This window comes from Gasterosteus aculeatus, chromosome 21, assembly GCF_964276395.1.
Source record: "Gasterosteus aculeatus chromosome 21, fGasAcu3.hap1.1, whole genome shotgun sequence".
NCBI classification, from domain to species: Eukaryota; Metazoa; Chordata; class Actinopteri; order Perciformes; family Gasterosteidae; genus Gasterosteus; species Gasterosteus aculeatus.
In genome coordinates, this window is record NC_135708.1 from 9,889,054 (window position 1) to 9,916,890 (window position 27,837).

General features: G+C 43.1%; 4 protein-coding genes across 5 annotated transcripts in view; 2 read left to right on the forward strand and 2 right to left on the reverse strand.

Moving 5' to 3' along the window:
• Window positions 1-3,168, reverse strand: part of ahrra (aryl-hydrocarbon receptor repressor a) — a 50,030-nt gene extending 46,862 nt beyond the window's left edge. The window contains exons 1-3 of the mRNA XM_040167498.2: window positions 2,858-3,168; window positions 2,463-2,555; window positions 508-689 (exon numbers count right to left, since the gene is read on the reverse strand). Of these exons, the coding sequence (XP_040023432.2) occupies window positions 508-689; window positions 2,463-2,524 (244 nt within the window). The 5' untranslated portion in view covers window positions 2,525-2,555; window positions 2,858-3,168. The remainder of the gene's footprint in view (window positions 1-507; window positions 690-2,462; window positions 2,556-2,857) is intronic.
• A 6,773-nt stretch (window positions 3,169-9,941) lies between these two features.
• On the reverse strand, window positions 9,942-18,559 carry anks6 (ankyrin repeat and sterile alpha motif domain containing 6). Of its 2 annotated transcripts, none has more exons than XM_040167642.2 (18): window positions 17,899-18,559; window positions 16,702-16,923; window positions 16,366-16,564; window positions 16,053-16,203; window positions 15,411-15,455; window positions 15,037-15,241; window positions 14,839-14,945; window positions 13,986-14,131; window positions 13,612-13,834; window positions 13,049-13,098; window positions 12,655-12,849; window positions 12,395-12,557; window positions 12,082-12,302; window positions 11,792-11,984; window positions 11,418-11,485; window positions 11,120-11,236; window positions 10,786-10,870; window positions 9,942-10,651 (listed from the first exon to the last, which is right to left on the reverse strand). In XM_040167642.2, the coding sequence occupies exons 1-18, from the start codon at window positions 18,228-18,230 to the stop codon at window positions 10,602-10,604; spliced, it is 2,772 nt and encodes a 923-aa protein (XP_040023576.2). In that variant the 5' UTR covers window positions 18,231-18,559; the 3' UTR covers window positions 9,942-10,601. The 2 variants fall into 2 exon arrangements, with proteins under 2 accessions (XP_040023576.2, XP_040023574.2); XM_040167640.2 differs by having other exon boundaries at window positions 10,774-10,870.
• Window positions 18,560-19,142: 583 nt separating this feature from the next.
• Window positions 19,143-20,867, forward strand: rps20 (ribosomal protein S20). The gene is made up of 4 exons (XM_040166941.2): window positions 19,143-19,318; window positions 20,165-20,264; window positions 20,445-20,518; window positions 20,649-20,867. The coding sequence occupies exons 1-4, from the start codon at window positions 19,316-19,318 to the stop codon at window positions 20,829-20,831; spliced, it is 360 nt and encodes a 119-aa protein (XP_040022875.1). The 5' UTR covers window positions 19,143-19,315; the 3' UTR covers window positions 20,832-20,867.
• A 1,274-nt stretch (window positions 20,868-22,141) lies between these two features.
• Window positions 22,142-27,776, forward strand: LOC120811524 (kinesin-like protein KIF20A). The gene is made up of 18 exons (XM_040166934.2): window positions 22,142-22,390; window positions 22,539-22,634; window positions 23,122-23,241; window positions 23,350-23,488; window positions 23,571-23,755; window positions 23,843-23,936; window positions 24,087-24,245; window positions 24,346-24,457; window positions 24,547-24,609; window positions 24,981-25,127; window positions 25,251-25,416; window positions 25,503-25,682; window positions 26,118-26,257; window positions 26,365-26,530; window positions 26,722-26,845; window positions 27,027-27,097; window positions 27,180-27,299; window positions 27,413-27,776. Exons 1-18 carry the CDS (start codon window positions 22,289-22,291, stop codon window positions 27,626-27,628), a joined length of 2,400 nt encoding a protein of 799 aa, XP_040022868.2. The 5' UTR covers window positions 22,142-22,288; the 3' UTR covers window positions 27,629-27,776.
• The last annotated feature ends 61 nt before the right edge of the window (window positions 27,777-27,837 follow it).

Sequence of the window (27,837 nt, forward strand, 5' to 3'; positions counted from 1 at the left end):
TCATCCTCACTAATTCAACATGAGAGAATGAGGCAACACAAGAGGCCAGGCTCTGTCTGTTAACGCATGACGTGGCATCTTTCCTAAAAGACAACGCATCCTTTGATGCTGAAGCCGAGGGGATTCTTGCCAATTCAGCACAAGCGTACGACTAACATGGTTTGGAGTTTCTTTTTTTAGATTTATGTAGAATGTCTCTAAAGGGACAATTTCCCAAAAATTGTATATAGGTTTTTTTTTTTACAGGGAATATGATTGTATTATTTCTGCTTTGAATAGTGTAGATATTGATGTATCATCCTATTATATAATCACTACAGATTTGTTACTGGGTCAGCCTTATAATAAAAATGTATCAGAGGTGGACAACATTGACAATTGACATGCAGCAAAAATCCCATCACCAACCCCTACATATCAACTCTCACCTCCCCCTGGACTCTGAGACAAACACGCACCCCAGACCCTCCACTTGAAGCTAAAATGTTGACTTTTAACCTCCTTTACCTTGGAAGAAACTTTTGACGCGGAGGTAGGAGACTGCGAGGCGCAGCACGGACAGCTTGTCCAGCTTGGAGATGACATCCGGGGGGAACGGCAGCAGGCTGGCCAGCCGGTCCAGCTCAGCATTCAGCCTGTCTCTGTGCCGCTTGGACGGGTTGGTTTTCTCGTTGGCAGCCGACGGCTTCCTGATGGGGAGACGGACAGAGCAGAGAGGGGTAGATGGGGTTAAATGGGCATCGGGATGTGTGTGGGGGGAAGGTCTAGAGACCACCACAAGTCGTGGATTTAGCTGTAATGTAAGAGTAGTTTTAACTAAGTCATGTTGGGACAAATTTGAAAAGCTAAAATATGTAATAATTATTAGAGGAATACATTTGCTAAATTCTAAACCCTGTACATAACGTATCTTAACACCAACAAAAACAAGGAGCAATGCCTGGGTCGTAACATTGTTAATGTTTGATTTTCAGATCAATAGGAAAAACAGGCCACTAAAGGGAAGCATTAGTATGAATACAGTTTTAATAAATTCTATCTTTTAGAAAGAGACCTGGCAATTAGTGTTAATATTTCTTCCCCTTTATAATGATAGCAATCATGTTTTGTCCGACTCTGCACAGACCGATATGACGTAATTAACCACACTCCACGAATGGCCTTTTATTTCCTTCAAAACGACCCTTGCCCAATAGACAATGAACCACAATGATGTGTGTGTCCTCAAATGACTATAGCTGTTTAATTTGCCACTAAAATGTGTTTCTTTACAACAGGACCAAACAAATAAATAGTACTCCCTGCAGAATGTCTTTCCACAACATAAATCCTTCAGGGTTACTTTGTATAAATACATCTATATTTACCAAAATCCACTGTGGCTGTTTAACTCTTTAAATCAACTCCTGAATCTAAAGGTATTGGACATATCGCTCTAAGTGCTGCATGGCATTTGAAAAGGCTCCTTAGGCACGGAGGTATTTGTGTGTTTTAGAACGGCATGCCACGGCGTTAACCGCCTAACTTAAAATCATGTTTCTACAGCTGAGCGTTTCTGGTCAGACAGACAGAATTTTACACGATGGCCTGGGCTGTGTTTTATTGTGGTGGATGAGTAAATATTCCATCCACAAGATACTACTGGAAAACATACAAAAGAAAAACATCTGAGTTTACCAATTGGATCGGATAATTCAACAGTGTTTACTTTACTACTCACTTTTACAGTATTCACAAAGAACTGCAAGTACTACCATATTTCAATATTAAATAAAGCAGTATAATATTTTGTGGCATGAAAAGCACACTACAATTTCAAGTTTGTTTCCATCTAGTTCAAAAACACTTGATTTGGAGTGGCAAAGACTTCCTTTCAGATCAGCAGCAACCGCAGTGCAAAACATGAAAACTTTATAAATGCCACAGGCCTTGATATTAAATTACCACTTCCCTCATCTAAAACTTATATAACCTACTCACTATTTATGAGATCAGCTGACAAGATTAACAACATTAAAAAAAACGTTATAAAAACCATGGACACACAGTCAACCAAACCCATGATTGTCTCCCTCCCACATGCAGTTAGAGATACAAAGAATATGCTAAATGTCACTGGACATAATAAAGGATTACCAGGGAAGCGAATACACACATAAACTTGCAATAAGCTATGTGAGTAGTAAGGGACTTATAGTTAAATAATAACGGTATAATAAAGTGCTATATTATTAATATTGCGTGGATTAGAATCGCTAGTCTGTCATGTTTACAGCAAGTTATTCCCTGCTACAACTTTATAACAATACCAGCTGGTGCTACATTCCCACCTTTACGGTGCTGTGGCTCACAAACCGCGGGGATGAGAGTGGCGGATACTTTACAGGGAAAATCGCCCAGCGCGTATCGATTTATCAACTTATCAATTTATGCCACATATTCAGAGTTCAGCGCTCCTTAACTGTTTCTGGACGGGCTTCCTCCTCTTCCTGCCCGCGTACATGCAGTCTCCCGGAGGTATCATGATGTCGCGCTCCGTGGAGGTAACAGGTGCGCTGCGGAGGACGTGGAGAGGACGTTAACTTGCATACAAATACAGCATATTACATTCAATCAAGTTAAGACAAATAGAAACAAACTAGTCTGCGGTGACGAGCACCGCAATATTTGCGGCATCGGACAGGTTAATAACTCACTTATTTGCCATACAGTGCTATAGTACAGCCCACTGAAGCAAAACGTTTAATCAATATTTAGAAAAGCCGGATACCTACAACTAAAAAATCTAAATAATAATGGTGTAAAGGAAAACAAAATAATGTAAAAAAAACAACAACAACAACACAAAAGCACTGACCCCAAATCCCTCGGGGTGTCGGTTAATTCCAGTATAGTGATGGCTGAGGAGTCTCATTCACTTGAAGTAGAAAAAAAAGAGTTGCGTCTCCCTGGGCGCACCGACTCGGTAATGCCAAATAATAAATCCAAGAGAATTCAAATAAATCGCAGAGGTCCTATATGAGCTCCGAGTTGATGTTTTCATCAGCTTTGCACTGCTCGGGGCAGATGTTGGCTGATGCTTTATACCCAAATGAGTCGCCTTCACTTCCTCGCGTTTCAGGTGGCGGATTCCTCTGAATGACATGTCGAGCTCTTCGCACGCAACTCTGTTCCTCACAAACAGAGCGTAAGAGCACACGCACACACGTACGCGCGCGCGCGCGCACGCACACACACACATACACACACACACACTAGATGCTGTACCTCTGCCGCTTTCAGGTACTGTCTGCATATGTGAGCTGCGATGTTTCATTCTTTGCGTGGCCTCATATTTTGGGCAATTACTTGTATGCATACAACCAACACCTCCAGAAATATGATGTTGTATAACGTTGCTTTCCGTATTAAATTGTTTTAATTTGTTTTCGGTTTATTAGGGTTCAATGTGTGTAAAGTTGGTATATTTACGAGGATTACTTGAAGGCAGCAGCAGCGAAGGGGAGGGGTCACACGCAAAGGGCAGCAGCCGAGGCGCCGGTCTCCAGACTCACGCCGGGGCTAACCGGGGCTAAGCGGGGAGTGACGGCTCCTAAAGAACCGACAGTTTACCACAAAAACCCTGCTATGCTTGAATATAATTCTACGTTGGACAGGACTGATCTTCTTTTAACGAATAATTAATTCAGAGGATCCGGCGGTAAATTGGCAGAGCTGCGTCGACTTCGGTAACGTTAGATGTCAGGTTTACACCGGAAATATTCCTTCAAAACAAAAGCACACTGTGTCACGGATCTAACGGGCCCATTGTAGAGGGGTGCACCCATGTGTATGTATATATATTAGGGATAAAAGACCAAACCGCTTTTGCTGGGCTAAATATTTACTTAATTATAAATGATTGTAACATACGTCTCTTAATTTTATTTGTAAGCTACCTTGGACGGTTTTGTTACCACCGAAAGTGCTTTTACAATCTTTTAATGACAGCAATTCGATTTCAATCGATTTTTAAATCGGGGTTTAATTATTAATCAATCAATGAAACTTTGACCTACAAGGCAGGGGTATTGTAGGCCTAGTATGCCTATATATTCAACCGGGTTCAAACCATTGTATTAAACTGAATTTGTATGTCCTTTATTTTCTGAATCAATAAAAAGCTTTAACAACCTGGTTGTTATACGATGAAATATGTTGTGCGATATGCAAAAGCCATTAAAAACTATGTGTGATGCATTCAGTCTTGAGCTTAGTTTTTTCCCCACTAATATCAAATTATTGTGTCTCAAAATATATTTTCGAGTGATGGAGCGTTCTTTGGATAAATGCAGAGCTACTTGATCTGTTACAAATGAGTAACCATCACATCTGTTGGTGAATCGTAAGTTATAAAAGGAACTATTTCTATCCTTTGATTTTTAAATATTAATTATTGTTTATATTTTTGCTTTTAAAACGTTAACCTAATAAAGTATGCCTATCCTATGTCATGTCTTTTCACTGACACAAAACGAGGGATAGTGCAGTCTACTGCGCTGCACTCTAGTGTACAAAGTAATACAACTATCCGTCAACTGGAGCACACATTGCTTATTGTGAATTTATGTGGAGTAAATCATGCAAGCGTTTTACTGAGATAATTTTTTGGGCTTTAAATAAAGATGACAGATCCGAGGAGAATCCCTGTGGTGGTATTATGACACATATGATGACACACACTTGACAAGGGCTGCTTGACGTAGGTTTACTGTTCATACATTTCTTTGCCTGGTAGCCCAGAGAAATTAATAAATATTAAATTGCATGAGAATTGAAAATACAACAAAAAATGGCTATGAGACAGTAGCTCCTTGAAACAGCAAACAAAAACTAATGGAAACAATATAGTAACTAATAATTATGATACGGTATCGAATGGTAATTTCCTCAAAATTCCAAGTCAAAGGTCAACTTTATTTGACATTAATTTCCATTCTGATCATATCCAGCCTTGCAATGTTATCTAGGACACATTAGGTAAATTGGCTGATTTAAAAAAAATGTTTTTCTTAATTTAATTAAAGAGACTAAAGGAGTCTAAAGTTGCGTGGCGAGAGATATACATTTAAAAAACATCATGTCGATGAATCGAGGCATCCACCAGGGGTGATGTTTTATTTGTTGTGACAGGTGGAGCTGGGGATCTAGAGAGGTCCTAAGGTCCTATTAACACTCTCAGTGGCTGCCATTAAAGCTACAGGGAGCTTTAGTATCAATGCAAATCCACTGACAACACTATCCAAGCTGCCTCCCAGATTAGCTCAGACTTAAAGCTCTGCTAACGCTGCTAAACAGGCCTTTGCACGCAACAGTGTGTGTGTGCGTGGGTGCATGCATGTGTGCTTACAGCAGGTGTGTGTGTGCGGTTTAATACACATTTCAAAACAATGACCACAGAGCCGAATAGGACTTACTGAAAGCCATCTGCCAGCTGCAATAGTGTATCTTTCATTGATTTGGACGTCTGCATTAGCATCACCGCAGAATTTCCGGAGACGTGCAGAGCTGGGACATGACAGGTCTGATCCTAATGGTCATTCATTATTGATGGCGAGGTCAATATTAAAAAGACGACAAAAAACGTAATCAACACATATCCAGGCTATCAGTTTAAATAACTGAAATTATTTTTCGTTTCTACTTGTGACAAAATATGGTGGAATTTGATTTGTTTTGTTGATTTCTTTCAACAAAGGTTACGACCTTCGCCATAGATTTCCATGAGCTGAACACAGGAGCGAGTTCATAGTCTGGCAACTGCTGCTGCAAAGCAGCAATGTTTTCAGGATTTGTGAAAGCAGGGTTTAATCCATGACAGCAGATAATTGTTGATGGACATCACCAGCTTAAGAGGTCATGTTACATCAAACTCGACGCATGTTCTGACCCTGGCTGTACAGTTATCTGTGTACACATACACACATGTCAATTTCATCATGCAAACAAATGAGTGCCGTTTCACCTCTTTGCACCCGTTCACTAATGCCGGACCAAACTACCACATTTCAACAGTAAGAGGCTTTTTGAGGAGGGGCGTAAGATCTGCTTTGATCTTGTAACACTATCAAACCAAAATACAGGATAACAAAGCGTGGAAATGCCAATGCTGACGTATCTTACTCCCCCCGTGAGTTTGCTTCATTCATCCTGGTCGGTGTTTACATGCCGACCAGATACAGCGTGTGGACGCCGTATCTGGCCATAGTCCTCGGGGACTTTAACAAATGGAAAAACTCAGACATGAGCTTCCTTAGTACAAACTGTTTATTAAATGCCCAACCAGTGAGGAGAACACGCTGGATCACTGTTACACCACATCATCACCCAGGACCTCAAGTGGGAGCTGAACATCAGCTCCATCACCAAGAAGGCTCAGCAGAGGTTGTTCTTCCTGAGGCAGCTGAAGAAATGCAACCTGCCAAAGACGATGATGATCCACTTCTACACGGCCATCATGGAGTCCATCCTCTGCTCCTCCATCATCGTCTGGTACGCTGCAGCCACAGCCAAGGACAAGGGCAGGCTGCAGCGTGTCCTCCGCTCTGCAGAGACTTGTCAACAGAGCCCGGGTCCCCCTGACTGACTCTGACATCCCACCGGTCACTCCCTTCACACTGCACATGCACATACACTTGTCACTTTCACTTGTCACTTTCGGCTCGCTGGTGCACTTTATTTTTTACTTTTTGTTTTAACTTTTTATTTTTAACCTTTTATTTTTAACTTGTTTTTAATTTGAATTCCTCTTGCACGTATGTTATTCTTGCACTATGTTGTCTTATCTGTCTTGTGGTCCATTGTCTTACTGTCTGATGTTATGCTCCAACCGCCAAGTCAAATTCCTTCTGACATATTTTGGTAATAAATGTTGATGATTCCTGATCCTGATCCACCGGGAAATCTAAGAACTGCTGAGTATTGTTAGAGCTTCAAAAGAGCACCATTGTGTGCACACTTCTAGACACATAACAAGCAACAAACAAACCCTCTCACCACCTTCGGGCACTCTAATGAAAAAGCTTTCATGCTCCTCTTCAGTGGTGTACTGTAGTTATTTACACTGCATGCAAATGTGTGTCACACAAGTAAGAATAGTCAGCAAAACAACTTTTTCTGATAATGTTAGTGATTAGCTTCACTCCATTTGAGCTTCCAGAAACATCAAAGATTATTTTTAGTCATTTTGAGCATTTAAATGTCCTGCTGGTGAGACGTGGCGAGGCAAGATCACCCAGTGGAGCCAAAAAGCTACGAAGACTACTTCAAAACCGTGCTTTGGCGTCACGTGTCCACCAGTGCCCGCGTCACGAGATGTGTCAATCGGTTTGAGAGGGTAAAACTGTGTTACGGGGATAATCTTTTGTTGACATTTGGATTTGGATTCTGCAAAGTTCATTTTGTGGTCAGAACAAGGGTCGTTGGAGGGAGTTTTTACTTTTTTTTTTATCTGTGTGTGCGAAGTGTACCGAAAAAGAGAGAGGGACACAGCGTTGTGTAACAACGAGGATGCTGGGAAATCCACCGTGCAAAGTCAGTTTGCAAGGATGAATGTTGACAGTGGAAAGTTAATGTGAAATCAGCCACCAACTGCCTGTTTGGACAAACAATACACAAAGCCTGGGATAGCAGTGCACGCTGCTTAAGGGATGTACTTTGACTTTGATTAACTATGTTTAATCACAGCTCCAGAGGCCTCAATCCAGCATGTTCCGCAGCAAATCACAGTCTGAGGGAACCGGACACACACACACGCACACGATGAGTGTATTAAAGCAATTGCCCTGGGTGATGTACATCTAAAAACCGCACTGGCTTGTACAGCCGGAGGCCAATGGCCACAAAGTGAATTTCATAGCCAGCGAGCCTTTAGAGAAGCCCCCCAAAACACAGACTTGGGAAGTATTTTATATATAGTATATTAATTTTTGGCAACTTTGGCAAAATGTGTCACTACTGGCAGAGAGTAAGTCATTTCTTTCCTGAGGGAACGCAGCCCTAACAGCCCTCATTTAGTCCAAAATACTGGTATTTCCAAATGGTTTACCTTATTAAACCATATTCATTTGTTCATTTCATTCATTTAACTGGCACTTTAAAAAGAAAAAAAAAAACACACTTGATCCTTTCTGGGGATTTTTTTACCTCAGAAATCATCTCTCTTAGTCGGCGTCTGCCTCTTCCCAAGAACACACCAATGACCCATTGTCCGTGGTGCTTTGCACCGCTGCAGCACTGCCGTACTGACAGTTACAAACAACGTTATTAAACGTTATTTGATCAAATCAAATCCGTATGCGAATTAAATCAATTGGGAGGAAATTAAATGAGTCTCTCCATTTGCTGCCCACATGCCACAGCAATGTTAATGTATTCCAAATGGATTTTTCTCTGCCGCAGTTTGGTACAGCTCACGTTTGACTGTACATCAGAACAATCCATCTGCCTCTTCCCTGGAGAGGAACGCCTCCCCACCCTGAGTGATGCTTTTCATTAAAGTGGCCTTTCTGTGTGGAGTCTGCATGTCCTCCCCGTGTCTGCGTGGGTTCTCTCCGGGTTCTCCGCCTTCCTCCCACAGTCCAAACACATCTCTGCTGTGCTCTGGGGATTAGGTTAATTGGGGACTCTAAATTGCTCGCGGATGTGAGTGGTGGTTGTTTGTCTCTGTGTCGGAGCTGCTATTGACCGGGGATCAGTCCAGGGTGTCCCCCCGTCTCTCGCCGTTGTTGGCCGGAATGGACTCCAGCCTCCACGCAACTCTCTGAGGATGAACATATAGAAGACGACTGACTGATGTATTTCATGAGAATAAAATTAAGATGAAGCTGCACTGTGAATGCACAGAACACAGAATGTGTTCATTCTAAAGAGAAAAAAAGGAACTTTTTGGTAAGAGGTCCAATCAGTGTTGATGGTGAATGTAGGCAATTGAAGCAATGAAGCACACACTAAGGAATGCGTGTGCATATTTACCGCCAACCCTGATTTAACAACATAATCAATTTAAATCAGAGCTAAACATGTGTACTTATTTTGAGCTCCTAGGCAAGGCTTTACACCTACGTGTGACATTCGGATTTTATGGCGAGCCTTCAAATGGAAGCTGTTGCGTCATGGCAAATGCTAAAATGCAGTGATCTTATTACACGTAGAAAAGTGACACCAAGTTGGCAAACTGCCTAAGTAATGTCAGTTACACAGGGAAAGCACTCAGTTAGCATCGGCTAAGACCACCCACTGTGAAGTACCCTTCATACCAGACCAGGTGAAGCTGCAGAAGCGAATGCTCAAAAGATCAGAATCAGCTTTATTGGCCATGTAATCGTACGCATACATGGAATTTTCTTCTTTTCTCTCCACATACTACATACTGAATACATGCTGATGAATTCAACTTTTCATGTGTTGGAAAATAATGTAACAATTGCTCATTCAGATTTTTCTATTCTGTGACAACTAAAGCTGAAGAAGAAACCTCATTTAGGGAGCTAATCTTCACAGAACAGTTTATTACAGCTGAAGAAGTAATATTCCAATAAATACAATAAAACAATGAATTGCAGCAATGGAAGGTTACTGCCCTCTTGTGGAAGGAACATTAATGCAGCATCTCATTATGGACATGGATTTGTGTATTTCGGTGATTTGATTCATCACCCAGATTCCTTTTTTGAAGGCGTATGTAGGGTCTGTTTACGACTGAACAGGATATTACATCAGTGTGTCATCCTGTATTTAACTATATCCTTTGGATTAAAGACATGGATCTAAAGTACCTAACATTTAGGAAGCAGACTCAATGAAAACTGTGCATCTCTTTTTTAGGTGGCTCACACAATGCTCCAAAGTAATTTTGCCAATGCTTTCACATCTCAAGTCTATTAAGAAAAACAACATAGTTATTGCATCATTCTAATGTATATTTATTCATGAGAACAAAAATGTAAAAAGTCATTTCACTCTCCATCTTCTCTCCTCATCAGTACTCCTTGTTGGAACTGCTTTGAATTGTCAATCACAGTATTATTGTATAACACCTGTTTCATTGCATTTTATTGTATTTGATCTCCCTCTTCTTTTCTCCTGACTTACCTTCGCATTTGTACAATACCTATGCTGTATCCGTCACATTTGTTTGGATAGAATAGCAGTGTCTCCTGCAGCTCGTGCTCCCTCTGCTGTGTTTTGGATATTCTGCTCTTTCAGAACCCTCCGCGCTGCCTTAGCAGCAGAATGCGAAAACCTTGTCACTGTGGCGAAAACAAAAATCGGCATTTGCCACACATCACAAGCTGCATTCGTCAACGTCAGGGCACTGGCCCCACTGCCCCACCTCGCCAGCTTTAGGATCCACCGGAGGTATAACCCGGGGGGGTTCTGCAAAACGCAGGTTATCAGGGTTTATTTGGTCTTTGTTGCTCCAGCATCCTCTGGCACACGGGCCAGTAGTAGTCTGGGACACCGGCGTCTAGAAGAAGACTCTTTATGACTCGTGCCACTGGCATTTGGACTCGACAGCCGCACCTCTGGGGTACTTCCTGCTGGACGTCAGGGCTGCTGGGTTATCTTTTGTTGGGAGTACGAACCTGGTGTCTCATCCAACCCGTTGGTGCTAATAAAGAAAAGGAGGGGGGAAGAGAGTGAGCGAGTAGGAGAGACAGATTATGATGTTGTCTTTGCGTTAATAGTGCTCCCATTTCCAAGTTCCCAGCAGCCTTTTTTGTACACACTCACAGCGTGGTTCACCTGGTTGTCTTTGGTTACTAGCGCTGCTACCAAAGGACGACTGGAAGTTATGGATGGTCTCTTGAAGGATCTGCCTCTCTCGGCCCTGATGACAGACGACAACGGCCATTGCAAATCAGTTCATATTTTTAGGCAGAGATTATGCCCTTGCTATACTTTCAATATATCTTGTTTATTATCAAACAATTTATTAGGATATAATGTTGAGTTATACAGAGGAAAACTGGAAGTGGAAACAAATATAACCTAACGCCCTAGAGATGCCTGGAAACAAACCACTAGAAGCAAAGGCTCCTGAGAGATGCATAATACGTATATGTTCAATCAAATGCACCTTTCCAGCATTGAGCTCTGATATGGCGGCTAAGATCTGCTGTCTGGGTCCGTCCGTTTTAATGCCGAGCTCCCTCAGGTCTCCATCTGTTAGAGTCAGGAAAGCCTCCATGTCCACCTAGAAGACAGAGCAGAAACACAACAAAGTATAAAACTTTATATTAAATTAGACATCATTTGAACACAGTGATGCAGTTATGGGTTTACAATACATTGAAAACTCAAAACAGAGGAAAAAGGCCAGGAAAAGATGTGCAGTAAGATGTTGTGAAACTCTTTTTACGTTAAAGATTGTATACCTCCTGTTCCTCAAATATTGGATGGTACTTCTCGAGGGACAGTTTCTTCAATATACCAGACAGCTCATCTGAAGAAAGACACAAACAAATCAATGAAGTGATGAAATTTGGCAAACTTTGACTAGATTTAGTTTATATGATGTGTTGATTATTTCTAAGGCAAGCCCCATGGTTCAAAATTAATCTTATGTTATCAAGAATCAATCATAGCAGCAATCATTTTGAATTTTGAACGACTGCAGTAAATCATTTCTTGCATCTATCACTATTGTTTTCAATCTTTCTCTTAAACATTTACAGAATCGATCGAAAAGCTGAATACGGTTGTGAACGTTGTGGCTGTACGTTTATGAATAATTCCTTTATGGGATCACCTTCATCAGTTATGGTTCCACTGCTGGAGCCCCCGCTGCTCTTGGAGCGAGGATGGGAGGAGGCCGAGGACAGAGAGTCTCCTGCCCCAGTGGGGGGCTTGGGCGTCGCTGAAGGAGACGGCGTCAGAGTGGGAGAAGTGCTCTTGGATGTGGAAGAATTCCCAGACTGCGGCCTCTTCTTCAACTCCATCTTCTACAAACAGAACAAGGGGTGGACAGCAGCACCGGTTCACTGACATGACTGGCTGTTTTTACACAGTAACGACCAGAAAGGAAAGCACAACACGGACCCTTCTCGAGTGGATGTCGGGAGCCACCAGGCTGGGGTGGCTGTGGATCTCGGGCAGGTTGACATCCGGCAGCGGCAGGCCTTGTGCCGATGGCGGCACGGAGGGTTGACTCTGCGTCTGGCTGGGCTGTTTCTCTGGAGTCTGGGCCTTGGCATCCATCAGGCCAGCCGCCCTCTTCCTCTGGGCGGCTATCTGGGAGAGAACGCTGTCTGCACTTCCCCCTGGTGGAAGAAAGGTGCAAGAGCGCGTGATGCGGTCGCTTATGTCCCCAGTGTGCGAGCGTGCGTTTGCGTCTGTCTGCGTCTGTGTGAACCTGAGCGGTTGTGAGAGTCCCGGTTGATCCCTGCCACTCCGTTGGAGCCTCCTGAGGAGTGGGGAGAGTGGTAGTGACCAGAGTTTGAAGGGGAGGAAGATGAGGGCCCCTTGGGGATGCTGGGAAACTTAATGGACCTGCTAACCACGCGACTGATAGACGTCTGACATTTAAAGGAGAAAAAAAGCAAAAGACTTAGGGATGATGAACGCATAGAAAGGCTTTTAACAGCACAGCACATGTCACCCACAAACACTTACAATATCTGAGTTTCCACTGCTGTTCAGCTTCCTCTGGGGTGGCATGGGCAGGCGGGGCGCTTCGCTCTTTCCCTCCCCGAGGAGACGCGAGCGGTCCGAGTTCCACGGTTCAAAGTTGGACGGCGGAAGGAAGGGAGGGATAACCGCTTTGAGCTTGTCGTTGGGCAGCCGGGTCAACGGCGCACCACTTCTGAGCTAGAAAACATGGGAATACAAAGAATAACGCTCGTACAAACAAAACAAACAACAAGTTGGAAAGGGCAAACCCCAAAATATGATTGCAAAAACACAAACACTACAAAAGTGTCTGATGTCCTGTGAGGCGGTTCGCTGCAGGCACAATACTGCTGAATGTACAAAGAAGCATGGTTTACATTAAATCGAGCATTCCTACCATTGTGGTTATAAGAAAGTCCTCCTTCTCCGTGTTTGGCCTGCAAAGCCCTGAAAAGGAACATAAGCCACATTGACACATTCCCTAAATCACATCTTTCTAAATTGAAGGATCAACCAGTAAGTTATGCAAAGTCAATGGTGGAGTGTAACTAAGTACATTTATTCAGGCTTTTTACTTATTTCCCATTTTATGCTATTTTTATGCTATTTCCACTGCTTTGGTTAGTGCATCATTAACAGATTCAGATTAATTCATTCATTCATTGATTCCTTTGTTGGAGGAATTCACAAGATACCCAGCTGTAGCAGCAGCAAACACAAAGTAGTTCAAATCAGCTTCATCTTTTGCCAGCAGCAACATTCAAGGAATGAACACACATAATGAATCAATAATAATTAAATCAAATACAGGACTTAATTATTATCCATACTTTTACTTTTGGTATTTTGAATGTGCAAAACAGGAAGGTTCCACTTGAATCTAAAAATGAAACGCGACTACTGACTTCAGGAATATCACTCTAACAATGACAAGGAAATAATGTCCTTGCTGTATCTCACCAGCATCGCTGCTCTTGCCTGCCCAGGCTGTGCTGACGTCAGGAGTCAGAGCCAGCACTCCATTGGACGCGGCTGCCGGCTTCATATTCGCCTTCATTGTGGCGTCCAACGGCGTGTCAGCGTCGTCTGGAAATGGCGCCAGGCGGTTGGACGAAAGGCCGTGTCTCAGGGTGTGAGTCAACTTCAGCCGTCTGAACCGATTGGACATCCGGCTCCACCAGGACTGGAAGTCAAACATTAAAAAACGTATGACATCCAGTCATTTTACTTAAATCAGAATGATTTGGATATTTTGCAGAACAAAATAATGTAAGAAGAACTGATCACTGCAACATGATATGGATTAATAACAGAGTAACTGGCTTCTCCTCCACCTTAAGGCCTCCCTTGTCGTCGGGTGGAACCGGGACGTTGTTGAGGGACTGGCGGCTTTTAGAGCGGGTCAGCAAGGCTCGGTGCTTGGACTTGTCCTTGTCTACTTGCATACAGACGGATGCCAAAAGACGCACCAACTCAGTGTCTGTGAAAGTCCAGAGCCGACACATAGAAAATAAATAAGGATTTACTGCGTGAAACGATTAAGGAACCTCATGGAAACTACATTGCGTACATACTGTGTCGAGTGCTGCTGTCCACTAGACATCCATTTCAAAATGAAGAAGGAATTATGTTAGCAGAAATCTCTCATAACATATTCCAAAAATCCATGGTAAATGACAAAAACGTCACTTATTAAAAAACGTAAAAGTTAGTTTGCTCTGACTAACAGTCCTAAAACCACAGATAATCACTTTCTATTGTAGAACACTTTATCAACTGTGACCTTAACGACTGTGAGATGTAGTTGAAATCTAATAAGTGGACCTTGAGTTTTCTATGATTTTTGCAAAAGTAGAACATCAGTGAATTTTTTTGCATTTGCCCAGATCACCAAATTAGTTAGAAATTGTTTTTCAGTGTATAATATCGACTTATCTTTGTAGCAGCTCAACAATTTATGTCCAATTTAATGTGTTAGGGATTTCATCCCTGAGTAGTTTATACTCACGTTGAGTCCTTATGCCATCTAACCGGGTTCAAAGTTAAATCAAGCTATAGTGTTGCTATTTTCACAAATGGGGAAAACCCGATTGTATTCCTGCTATTTATTACAGTTTATTAGAGGAATTGTTTGTTTAGTACGAGCACATTTTCCCAAAGGGCGATGAGACCAAGTGATTACAGTACCCGGGTCGTTCAGCAACATCACCAAATCAAACGCTGTGTATCCATTCTTAGCTCGAAGGTTGACATCAGCCCCTCGACTCAACAGGTACTTGACAATGTCTTTATTCCTGAAAGAAGGAGGGGGGCCGGAGATGCGTCAGCATTCACGGTGCGCGCACAACATTACTCGTTACACGTCACACAACACGTCCTCCTTACCCGTGATAGGTGGCCTGCATCAGAGCGGTCCAACCGTGGACGCCGTCTTGCTTGTCAATGTCGGCCTTCTTCTCCACCATCAGCTGCACCACTTCCAGCTGACCGCTCACCGCCGCTATCATGAGAGGTGACGCTCCCTCCTGATTGGACGAATTCACCTGGGTGGGATCTTCCTCCAAGATCTCCTTGACTAGCTGGGAGTTTCCTGAGACAACATAAATAGACACAGACACACACGCACACACATATATATATATATATATATATATGGATATGTAAATATCCAAATCGATCAACTTGGTTTCCTTGCGCCATCTTTTAATCTAACGATGCAGTTTACATGTAGTTTCGCTGCAGTACTCGAGTTAACTTACCTAACTTGAGCGCACTGAACACGTCTGGTCTTCGCTTTTCATCATCTGTGGAGAGAAGAGCACTGCTAAGGACAGCAGAGGGTTCTCACATACTCTGAAACAACAGTCGACCTCTATGGTAATCCGCCAAGTACCTGGTAAGGCCGGGGGGAGGTTAATGTAAATAAATACTTATCACAGATGAATTCACCACTCACTTTACGCACAGAAAAGTCAACTCAACAACAAGAAAAACTTGAGGTTACATGAAACGTTCCGTGCAGCAAACCTAAGCTACTGTAATGTTGAGAAAAGCTCTCAGACATCAAAGACACGCGGAGACACCACTGTGAGTTCCACTCTCACATCCGTGTTAATTGCAGTTTAAGAGAGCAACACACACACAAAGGTTGTCATCCCTGCCAACAGGGAAGTGACACATCAACCCGAAAAAGCCTCAAATGAAACATAGAAAAACAAGAATCCCACACATCCTCAGAAAAACAATACAATGACATATTTGTGGGAAGGGATACATGTAAAAAAAAACATGAAACTGCCTCTTTTTTTGGTTTAGCTTTTACATACTCTCATCCTTCTCACCATTAAGTTAATACCATTAAGACGTTCATAGTGTAGTGAGGTGCGAACAGTTTGCCTCACCGGTCTGGGGTCGGATGGTGGTGATGGAGTCCAGATAGGCCTTGATGTCTCTCTGTTTAAGCTGCATGGCGAGTTCAAAGGCCGTCTTGGACAGAACATTAACGCGGTCTGGGTCAGCTCCCCGCTCCACCAGCTGCTGAGCCACAGCCACCTTCGAAGCGAGATAACAACTTTATTTGCCGGCTGCTCCAGTCACTTAGACACCAGTGGCACATGCCATTAAAGCTCAAACCCAAAATACAATTGAAGTGCACGTACTGTGTTATCCGTTCATCTTCTTTTCCTATACCACCCAACAAGTCTCTGCACCCACCTTTCCACTGAGGGTGGCTATCATCAGTGGTCCCCAGCCAGTGGTCTTCTGGGAAAAGTTGATATCAGAGCCCCACTCCAGCAGCAGACGCACCGCGGCCTCGTGGCCATGCTGAGACGCCACCATCAGGGCTGTGATGTCCATGAATTCTCTACCGCCGCCTCCAAGGCAGCCTTCACCTCCACCAAAACCAGCCGCGCTGTGGAAAAGGGAGGGGCCACTTTTGCAGTAATGTATTCAAATAACGGTTCCAGGACTGCAGGTGTTATTTGAAAGGTAAACTGAATAGAGTTTCTGTTTCAGCGGCTCAATGCCTGTAAGAAAAACGGCCCAAACCTGCAGCTGTTGTTGTTGTTGTTGCCGTTCGAGACCGCCTCCGCAGCCACAGCCAGATGATCGTAGTCGTCGACGTAGGCCCCGCTCTCCAGGAGCAGCTTCACCACATGAGTGTGTCCCCCTCGGGCCGCCATAGTGAGCACACTCGCACCCAGCCGGTTGCGCCCATTGATCTCTGCCCCGTTCTCTAACAGGATGTGGGCCACAGTCAGGTGACCGAACCTGGGTGGAGAATTGGGAGACAACGAACAGGATGGTGAGCGGGACGTAACGATCCATCTCCCCCAAGATACGGAAAGTTCAGCAAACGTGTTCAGAATGCACGCTGGTGCTTTTCTGTGAGCTGAATGGACCTGCGGAGAGGTCATGGTCCTCCTATCACACACCAAGCGCCACCCGGTTAACTTATGTCTCACTTAATTGACTTACATTGTGAAAATCACCCAAAGCTGATACCGAGCATGTAATACACATGTACACATATTTTAGAGTGGGAAGAACTTTCCACAGCAACATGCACTGGATGTTGAAATTCGGACCCCTTGCTGTGACCTTTCTCGCCAGCTGTGTTGTCTGTCATATTGGAAGCAAAAACATGTAGCGGTTGCATTAAAACCAGTGTCAGTACATGTTGTTGTGAGAATTATGGATTATTTATTTGAGATAAAGCTTGTCTAGCTCCATGTCAAAAGTACGAGCAAATGGTAGTCATCATTGCGGTTTTCCTCCTCTTTCCTGCAGCATCTTCTACTAAAGGAGATGCTTTGCTTGTGCACTTAATAAAGCACTATGATGGCGTTATTGTTGATGATTAAGTGCAAAGAGATGACAAGTGCATTTTAGTTTGACATCAAGACTCAACTGAATGATTTCACAAAGGTTATTTGTATTTGTTAAGTTTCATGACACTTGCAGTTATCAATGAGTAGTAACATGAATACACCTACCTAACATAAGTACATTATAATAAAACTATGAATCTGATTTATTTAATTGATCGAATATTGCAAGTGAAATACTGTTAAACCCCCATGAATACAACTTTGGAATAAAAAAGTATAAAATATGATTTCTCAAGGTCTCACAATGTTCAAAAAGTCAAGACAACAGCATGTTTTCCCTTTTAACAAATACGTAAACAAATAGTTGAATATAGAAACGTTGTATTGGAGCAGGAGCTCCATCCCGCGGCCCCACCTCGCAGCCTGCATCAGCGGGGTCCAGCCGTAGTTGTTGCGGCTGTCCACCGACGTTCCCTTCCGCAACAAAAACCGGACCAGGTTCTCGTGGCCACTGGCCGAAGCGAACTGCAGGGCGGTGTTCCCCTCCTCGTCCGTGGAGTCCACCGGTACCAGAGACAACGTGACCGCGGCGGCGGCGCACTCCGACCCCGCCTCTGACCGCAGCCTGCTCTGCCGCCCGGATTCTTTCGGGGCGCCGGGCTCCAGGATCCCCCGGGCGGTTTCGTAGTCGCCCTCATCGCAGGCACGGAAGAGTAACAGCGAATTAGCGGGGACGCCGTAATTCATCTCCTCGGTTAAAAGTGTCGGTCCGCCTCCATTCAACTGCAGTGAAGTTGCATCGACGGTAACGGGCTAAACGCGGCGGCTTTCTGACTGTCACTCGGCGGCGGCCTGAGGTCGGGAATCATGACGCACGGCAGAAATAAAACGTCTTTTCCCAAAGGCATTAACTTCTATACTTCTTCTGAAACACTACAACAATGGAATCATCTTTACCACCCTATCACATTCCTAGAATCCTAACGGGTTTCGGCAAAACAACTTTTTGGCAACTGACCGGTTCCGTTACTTGTTCAGAAACTTGAGCATCACGAGCGTGTCTGCTGAGTAACACTTCCGCTTTCATCCTTCAAAATAAAATGAGTCTTGTGCGCAATCGAGTTGGTTGTCACATACAGAAACTCACATAACTCACACTATTATTGTAATAATAAAAAGTACATATTTATAAGATTTAGTTCCCGTTTACCACTTTATTTTTATTTTATTGTTTTATTTATTTATTTATCTTTGCCGGATGTCATATTTGGTTAGAGTGTCTGCCCGTCTACTTTGACAGCACACTGATGGAGCAAATACCAAGTGTGGAGTTACGCTTTACTTCTCCCGGTGGTCATGTTAGGGCTACTTGTACGCATAACCATGGTAATATTTTATTGTGAGATGTGATGTAACAGATGTGATATACATTATCGTGCCTGTACTACATAAAATCAACATCGTAAATTAAATAATAAAACCATATGAACTACTATTCCATTTTATTTGTGTGATTTGAATACATCTCTGCAAAAACACTACGTTCATGTGATATTTTTATTTAAAAAGAGGGACATTTAATTTATCAAGTACGTTGTGTAGATGGTTTTATCTTATTGTAGAGTGTGTAGCCGCTACATGTCACTCTTGGTGTTGCTAATATGAACACCAACGAAGAAGTGTCAGAGACCCGGATGAACATTACTTACGCAGGAAACGGGTGTTCGCTCGCTCTCTTTTTCTGAACAGCCAGCCACGTTGGTAGCAACTCTTCCTGGCTCACCGCTGTTCGCTCGAATTTCTCCCGAATAAGTCGGTCAGGGGAAATCAAAATGGTACGTATCGTTTGTATACAACGATTCCTGATATGATACGTTTATTCTGTTGTGGTTTCGCAGTTTAATATAAGTTTAACGTCGAAGTTATCCGGCGTAAAATAGCTAACGATAGCCCCGATAGCTCATGTCGCATGACATGTCCCGCCAGAAATCATTCACAAACTGGACTCTTACAGAGTAATTGGGGGCTTGGGGAATTTATAAACATTTCAACAATTTAGGCTTATAGCTTTTCCAGACACTTATTAATTCGGACCTTCTGAAAGTACCCTCAAAAGCTTTGAGGATAAAATAATGAAGTCTTGCTCCCATTGTTAACGTTACTTACAATTTTCTTTTTTTTTTAACTCAAGCGTTTTCAATTCAATTGGAATTATTGTGTTAGTGTTATTACTTTAACTCTGGAAGATTATACAGGACACGGTTGCTAATGAGCTAATGTTAGTTCATGTGGCAACTTAACCGTAATTTTCTGTATTTGAGACCATCCTGTGGACGATAGTTTTCCAACATTATCCGGTGAGGTTAAAGCTAACGTCACTTCTCTGAAAGGCCATGTGGATAATACGTATTTCTCGCGAGGCATTATTAACGTCATTTCAATATTAAGCCTTCGCTACGTTGGCTGGCTAATGCTGGTGCTTGTTAGCGCATGTCGACACGTGACGAACGTTAATTACAAGAATCTTTATCATTATTTTCAGTTAAATGGTCTTTTGTTCTTTACATTTTTTCACCACTAGGTGATGACTAGTTTTGACTTCAAAACGTGGGCCGTCTTACCAGTCTGTATTTTATGATCATGCTCGGCATAAAGGTGACTCTTTGTTTCCACACCTGCAGGCTTTTAAGGACACTGGCAAGGCACCTGTTGATACTGAGGTGGCCATTCACCGCATTCGCATCACCCTCACCAGCCGCAATGTCAAATCTCTGGAGAAAGGTAACTGAACTTGATGTGGTTCTTGTTGTTACTGGAATAACATCCAAACAATGAGGATAAATTTCCATCTGATTAACACTGAGGATTGGATATACGCTATTCTGAGCCATGGGTTTTCCAAAGTATAGTGAATTGATTGTTTGGTTGCTTGTGGTCCTTAAAGTTATTTCTATTCCTCAGTCTGCGCAGACTTGATCCGTGGGGCCAAGGAGAAGAGCCTGAAGGTGAAAGGACCCGTCCGGATGCCAACTAAGGTACATGAGCTATGTTACGTTTTAGGAAATTTACCGGCTGTTATTTCCGCCGGGGACAGAAAAGCGCTCTTAATGCACAGTATAGATTCATGGTTTTGTCAAGCTAATCCCTTTTTGCTGCCTTTTCCAGACTCTGCGCATCACAACCAGGAAAACTCCTTGTGGTGAAGGATCTAAAACCTGGGATCGTTTCCAGATGAGGATCCATAAGCGCCTGATTGATCTGCACAGCCCATCTGAAATTGTCAAGCAGATCACCTCCATCAGCATCGAACCAGGTGTAGAGGTTGAGGTTACCATCGCAGATGCATAAATGATACAGCTCATGCAATAAAGAAAAGAAAACTGATGTGATGGTGTTGTGTGGTCCCGTTTTGTGAAGCAAAGAACATATTTGCCATCTAAAAATATGCAGTAACACTAAGTGTGTGGAACAGGGAATTCTAAATGTACTACCAACCAGCAAACTTCATTATTTGGGATATCACCATGAAGTAAAAGGTAGTCTGGAAACGATACACGAGTCTCGCAGAAATCCGAGTCTAAAAGTGACTATCATCATTTATCAACGTGATAACTGGAGCACCGGGGAAAAATAATCTGAACACTAACTGACATCCTGCTAAAAAAAATTCTGAAACAGTTTTTTAAATATTTTATGGCAGTATCAAGGCCTAACTAGTTGCAACTCTAAGCATGGTTTGACCATTGCAGCATTACGTGCAGTCATTTAAAATGTTTTTCATAGTCCCAAGTAAAGGCTTTTGACGACTTCCCATTTGTGCAATTTAGTTTACAAAGTTATCAGTCTTTCATTGTAAAATGAGAATGTAAATGCTGGTTTCGTTGCTTACTCACCCTCACATTTTCTGCAGCACAAAGCTGTATAATCCAGAAGTATTGGCCTGTGTGCAAAAACCCTCTTAAATATCGTAATGTAAACCCAATTGTTTTAAATGCCACCATTTATCCATGAAAACTTTAATCAACTTTAAATAAAGAAAAGTTTGCTGCCAGGATGAATGAATGCCCAAATGTGTAATGTCAGTTCAAGCTTATTTTAGTTAATGTCTCGAAGCTGCGGACATTCAATGAGATCAAGTAATGATCTAGCAGCAAAACCCCGGAGTACATGAAATGGACGTTTCCCACAGCACATGTGTCACTAATAACGTCCCAGTCAGCATGCACGATACCACCTGAATATAAAGCACTGACATTCCATTATATAAACATTTGTTTTGCCGATTGTGATTTGAAATTTCCTCCATGAAAGATTAAGCTATTAAACAATGATATATTACATTGTTACAAAGCATAAAAGTGTTACAAAGTCTCAGCCCCCTTTTACAAAATGTCACAAACAATCTAGAAACATCTCAGTGGTTGATGTAAAACAAGTCTCAGTAATATTTATAAAAGAAAAGCTAAGGCATCTTAACTTTACGATGTAAAGTCATTATATGTTCACATACCAGGAGATGGCTCCTCGGGCAATGATCTGACACATCTCTGTGGACTCCACCTGGTAAACACAGCAGAGCTCTGAGCTGGTTGGTCCTTCCTGAGGATTTTCTTGACTTCACACCTGCTTTCAATTCAGACTAATCACAAGCTCCTCCTGGCTTCTCAGTGGGAGAACGCTGTCGCACTTACACGTTGGTAAAGTAAGTCATTCTCAAGCCCAAGAGCTGTTGTGAGTTGCCATCCGAAGAGTCGGGGAAACTGGACGATCTCCATCCATCACTGTGTCGAACTAATACCTTCGAGATGAGTCCAGTTAATTTGACGGAGGAAGAAGGCGTTGATATGCAGCCTGTTGACATGGACTTGACTTGTATTGCTCCCCGTGCCAGCATTTCATCCCAGCAGGTGATGTATTTTACCCCCTTTTTGTTTCAATTCTCTTTCGTTTTGCACTCAAGCTTTGACCTGTTGATGCCTGTTCCTGATATAAACCCTTCGACTGCCTGCCTGCACTGACGTTTGCTCTCCACTCTGATCGTCCGTGTGTTTGTAGACTGCGCAGCCCGGTGGTTCTGAGCAGCAGACCATGAGAGTCTACCTCAGAGTCCGGCCCTTCTCTAAAGAGGAACTCGCTGATGACGAGGATCAGGTAGTGGAGTAGCAGCTAAAAAAAGTGTAAACCAGTTTATCTAGCAAATAATAATATATTAATAATCATGTTTAACTGGATTCAAATTGCAACATTTTTCTGCCGGCCTACTTTATTATTTGTGCAAGTGCTGCAGATTCTTTATATCATGTGTCTGATTTCCCCCCCCCCCCCCCCCTTTTTTTTAAATACTGCAATTAATTCGGTTTCATTCTCCTCCCCAGTGTTGTTGACTTCGGTGTAATACACTCTTGGTATCCCTGTCTTCATTCAAATGCACAAAAATGATATAATGGGTTAACTTATAACTGATATTTGACGTTTTTCAGGTGCTTTCCATTTTGTATGTGGAATAAGATGGCGCAGGGAGCCTGGGCATAACTGCTCAATTGCTAGAAATTCTGAAACCCCATGTGTCCCTCCACTATGACACATGGTCAAATTAGTTATTTTGTAGAATCCGTATGAACACCTGTTGTCTCCTCAGGGTTGTATGGTGATTGAAAACAACCAGACGGTGACCCTGAAGGCCCCAAAGGGTTCTGCCACCTTGAAGAGCAGTGAGAAGGGCATCGGCACGTCACTTCACAAGTTTTCCTTCTCGCAGGTCAATTTCTATTTTTCTACATTTTAGTACTCTTCACATCTGCCTGAGTGATCTTGTGCGTGTGGAACTGTGCTGTTCTAGAGCAAGCGTCTTCCTGTTGGCTTTTAGATCTTTGGAGAGGAGATGACTCAGTCCGAGCTTTTTGAGGACACCGTGAAAAGCCAAACGTCTGATTTCTTAGAGGGGAAGAATGCACTGATATTCAGCTACGGTGTAACCAACGCGGGAAAAACCTACACAATCCAAGGTAAAGAAAGCTCAACAGCTTCTGAAAGAGCATTAGGAAGTTGTTCCTCTCGTCTTAAATATGTCGTCAAATGCTTTTTTAGGAACCCCAAAAGAGCCGGGAATTCTCCCTCGCGTGCTGGACGCCACCTTTCACTACATCGGAGGCCGTCTGTACGAGGGGATGGACCTGAAGCCGTACCTCAGGAACGATGCTCAGTATCTGGATCCTGACCAGGTCAAGCAGGAGAGAAGTGCTCAAGCCGCCATTTTTGCTTCAGTCAAAGATGTGAGTTCTCGCCAACTTATTGTGTTTCCTCAGGGTTAACCAATACTGCATAAGACCATGATGCTCTGCTTCTTTGCTCCGGTGTAGGAGTGTGACTCGTTCGGAACCAGTGGTGGTTTAGGGTCCTTGTCTTCTCCTCCCAGCCCTTTCCCTTCCTCCCCCTTGTCCACCGGTCAGAGCGGTATCCCTCTCAAATTCTACACACAGCAACTTCATTGTCTTGCATTTTAAAGTAGTCCCAGCATGGACTCAAATGAGGAAGTTTCCCTTCAGGAGGCCATCGGGTTTGATCCTTAGATGTTCCACTATCTGTATTCCTCTCCTCCTCCAGGGGAAGCAGGCAGCGACCAGTTTGCCCTGTGGGTGGCATTCTATGAAATCTACAATGAGTGTGTGTACGATTTGCTTCAACCTCATTTGTGCTCCAAGTCAAAGAGACGTGCTGCTCATCGAGTGTGTGACGACGGTGCTGGAAATGCTTACGTCAAAGGTGAGCGTGAGGGTTTGTAGAAATAGGCGGCATGGGTCTCCACGCTGGCCTAAAGCTGAATCAAAAGTGCAATTGTGTTTTCTTTTATTTGTAATGCCAGATCTCCGGTGGATTAACATCCAGACTCTGGGAGAAGCCTCCAAGCTGCTACAGTTTGGAAACAAAAACAGAAGTGCGGCAGCCACAAAGATGAACCAGTCGTCAAGCAGAAGGCAAACGTTTCACTAAATCCTTTCACTAAATCCTATCTGTGTTTGGTGCCGTTTTCTGTTAACAAAACCCCACCCTGCTTTCCTTACAGCCACAGCATATTTACCATGAAGTTACTGAAGATCGATGGCACTACGGTGGAAAGGATCTCAGAGTATGTATCTGCCAGAGACGCCATGAATATTCCAACAATGCAACAATCTATATATGTTAGTAGTATATGATCATCAGAAAGGGGAAAATACCAGCCAATGTGTATAAATAATCTAGTGTACTAATTTTTCATAAATATGGTGGTAATTTGAAGCTTTGAGAACTATGGAAAGTAAATTGGTGGCCAAGTAAGGTGATTGTAATAAGTAAAAAGGCCTTGTGAAGAAAAAGGGTACAGTAAAGAAAATACAAGAGCTGATTATTTTAAACATTTAATGTATGCAAAGTGGTGGGAATGAATGTTGAACTCTTATTTGCCCTCCTTAAAGAACCATGGCTACGATGCATTAAACAACTCTTGTGTTTTCTGAGGTTTTCTTTGTGTGACCTGGCCGGCTCAGAACGATGCAACAAAACCAAGACCTTCGGGGAGCGACTGAAGGAGGCCGGGAACATCAACAACTCCCTGCTAATTCTGGGGAAGTGCATCAGCGCCCTCCGCAACAATCAGACCGACCGGTACAGATGGTTCTTCATGCCGCCTGCTATAAAAACCTGTCTAGTAACTGAAGGATGCGGCTCTTAAATATTTTGGCTGTTTTTTTTTTTTCTTCCTTGTTTTTCTCCCCTGCCGATAACCAGAGTGAAGAGCAGCTACATTCCTTTCAGAGAGAGTAAGCTCACCAAGCTCTTCCAGACGGTGTTCTGCGGGAAAGGAAGAGCGTCGATGATTGTCAACATCAACCAATGTGCTTCCACCTACGATGAAACTCTTCATGTTATGAAATTCTCTGCTGTCGCCAAACAGGTCAATCTTGAGAATATAATGTGAGCGGAAGCGGCGCAGTGAACTGCCCCCTTTTCTTTATATAAGAAGAAGCCTGTCTGTTGAAGGTGGTGCAGGTGATCCCAGCCAAGCCTCTGGAGTCTCTGGCTCCTTGTTTGGTCGACCGGGACGGCAAGCCTCTGGTGAGGAACGGGGTGATTGACAGCCAGGCCCTGGAGAGCTACCTGTCAGACGATGAGCTACTGGACGAGGAGGACGAGGCCAACATGTCTTTGCTGCCACAGAATGTAAAACTGCTGCCGCATGTCAGAGTGCTTGTTTCTAAAGTGTACCTCTGATGGATTGTCCTCAATTGTGTTTTTGATATCCGAATCCGTATTTTACTTGGGCTAGTTTGCCCCAACTGAGGTCTGTAAAGTTTGATGGCCTTCAGGTTTTTATGTCCGAAAGCCCTTTCTCCCAGAATCTATTGGATTGATTGTTTCAGCTTAATACCTGCAAAACTGACAGTCCCATTTGTTCCCCCTTTAGTGCTGATGAGCGAGCTCAAACGCTAAAATAAGAGGAACAAACAGCTGTCATTGTGAATATGTACATTACCCTTTAAGCATTGCTGTTTTAGATTATTTTGTTAAATACAGCAGTTGGAGAATATTTAACTTCCCCCATAAGATTTGCTGCGTGGAAGTTATTTCATTACGGTTTCATTTTCTTGCTTCCAGGATCTGGTGAATATAATTGAGAGCCTGCGAACAAAACTCCTGGCTGAGCGAAGAAGAAACCTGGTTCAGGAAATGGAGATTCGGAAGGAAATGGGAGATGCCATGTTACAACAGCTCATGGAGAGTGAAGAACTCCGCATGTAAGGTTTTTATTTAGCAAGAGAAGACTAGTCGTGCTGAATCTGTACACTGAGCAATGTTTCTAACCCAACCCTTCGTTTAAAATCTAAAAGTTTGCTTGGTTTAGCCGCCAGATAGAGGAGCAGAAGGAGAGCTACCAAGAAAAGCTGGAGAACACTTTTGAGATGTACAAGGATGCTATCAAAGAGCACGCCTACCAGTGTGCAATGAACAACCTGGAGGATGACTACGTACCTCTTGACGAGTTCATTGCTGAACAGGGCAAAGTGGAGGTATTTTATCTGCTGGGCGGCCAATGTCAATGGAACATAATGTACTGCTTTAACGCAGTGTTGAAATGGTTCTATCCAGTAGTTTTCTTAAATAGACAAATTAGCTTAATTTGATACTGTTCCATCTTAAGCAACCAAACAACCTTTCAGATGTTTCTTCATTAAAACCAGTCTCTCCCCGATTGGTTTAGGCCCTGAAACGTAAAGTGACAGAGTTGGAGTCCTTAAAGTCCGGTATTGGACGCGACGTGTGTGCAGTTCCAACAGTGGACCAGTCGAGCCAGACGCAGCCATCCGAAGCGACGGAAGCAGCAGGTTAGAATGCCGCCTATTCAAACATGGGAGCGGTTCAAAAGAAGTAACCCTGCCGTTCCTAATTTTGAGTTTAGTGCGACTTCCATTCAGTTTTTCTATTGGTATCTTTCCTTCAGTCGTGTTCATTTAGCTCACCAGCTGTTATGAGAGAAACGTCACTCGCCTGATTTCCCCTCCACAGGGGACGATCGGGTCAAACGGCTGTACAAGGAAAAATGTGCCATGGAGAAAATGTGTGAAGATAAACAGCTGGTAACAAGGGCAGAATGTTTAAATTAAATTCAGACTGGTTATTTGATCCCTTGCTGAGTTTTACATGTAATGCTTGGTTCAGCTCATTTTGTCCCTGGAGAAGAGGCTGATTGATCTCAGTCAAACACTTGAGAAGGTCCGAGATGGCTTCCTGGAGAAATCATCTGCTCTGGAGGTATTGCAGAAGAAGTGTGACGATCAGGTGAGATCGTGAGTGGTGAGTTATAAGTGGGATAACTTTAACTGTTATATGTAAAAATATAATGACATTTCAGCGGTTTGACTGAACTCTTGTATACATGTTTTTTTTACAAGGCGCAATCTATGGACGACCTCATGCAGCAGAACGCTGATAAGGACCAGGAGGTTGAATCACTGAAAAAGGAGCTTGCCAAGCTCTCCCAGAAGTCTCCTGTGCAGCCCAAAACCAAGAGAGGCCTCCTCGCCAACATCAGGGAAGCGGTGAATTCTCCACGGAGCAGTTCTCCTGGGCGAAAGCTACGGAAAACCTCCAAGGCAGCGCACAGTTGAACAGCATCTGGACGATAAGGAGAAAGATTCCTACCTTTTTTTTAAACCTCTTAAACATGGGACGTTTTTGGGGTATATGTAAATGAAACTACAAGTGACTCAATATTTATGTGTTTTTTTTTTAATCAAATTAAATTGCTTAAAATTCTGTGTGAAGTGATTTACGGCACTCTGAAGTAAAATGTAAATGTTTATTTGTAAGTCATATG

What these genes read in the sequence shown, in the direction of transcription:
- anks6 (XM_040167640.2), bottom strand. Translation starts at nt 18,230, where the DNA reads ATGAATTACGGCGTCCCCGCTAATTCGCTGTTACTCTTCCGTGCCTGC. An exon ending in ACGACAAGGGAGGCCTTAAG is followed by an intron (nt 13,835 to 13,985) that starts GTGGAGGAGAAG and finishes TTTGACTTCCAG; the next exon opens with TCCTGGTGGAGCCGGATGTC. An exon ending in CAGAGCTCAATGCTGGAAAG is followed by an intron (nt 10,871 to 11,119) that starts GTGCATTTGATT and finishes GTCTGTCATCAG; the next exon opens with GGCCGAGAGAGGCAGATCCT.
- rps20 (XM_040166941.2), top strand. An exon ending in TGTCAAATCTCTGGAGAAAG is followed by an intron (nt 20,265 to 20,444) that starts GTAACTGAACTT and finishes TCTATTCCTCAG; the next exon opens with TCTGCGCAGACTTGATCCGT. An exon ending in CCGTCCGGATGCCAACTAAG is followed by an intron (nt 20,519 to 20,648) that starts GTACATGAGCTA and finishes TGCCTTTTCCAG; the next exon opens with ACTCTGCGCATCACAACCAG.
- LOC120811524 (XM_040166934.2), top strand. Translation starts at nt 22,289, where the DNA reads ATGAGTCCAGTTAATTTGACGGAGGAAGAAGGCGTTGATATGCAGCCT. An exon ending in TGTCTTTGCTGCCACAGAAT is followed by an intron (nt 25,683 to 26,117) that starts GTAAAACTGCTG and finishes TCTTGCTTCCAG; the next exon opens with GATCTGGTGAATATAATTGA. An exon ending in TGTGTGAAGATAAACAGCTG is followed by an intron (nt 27,098 to 27,179) that starts GTAACAAGGGCA and finishes TGCTTGGTTCAG; the next exon opens with CTCATTTTGTCCCTGGAGAA.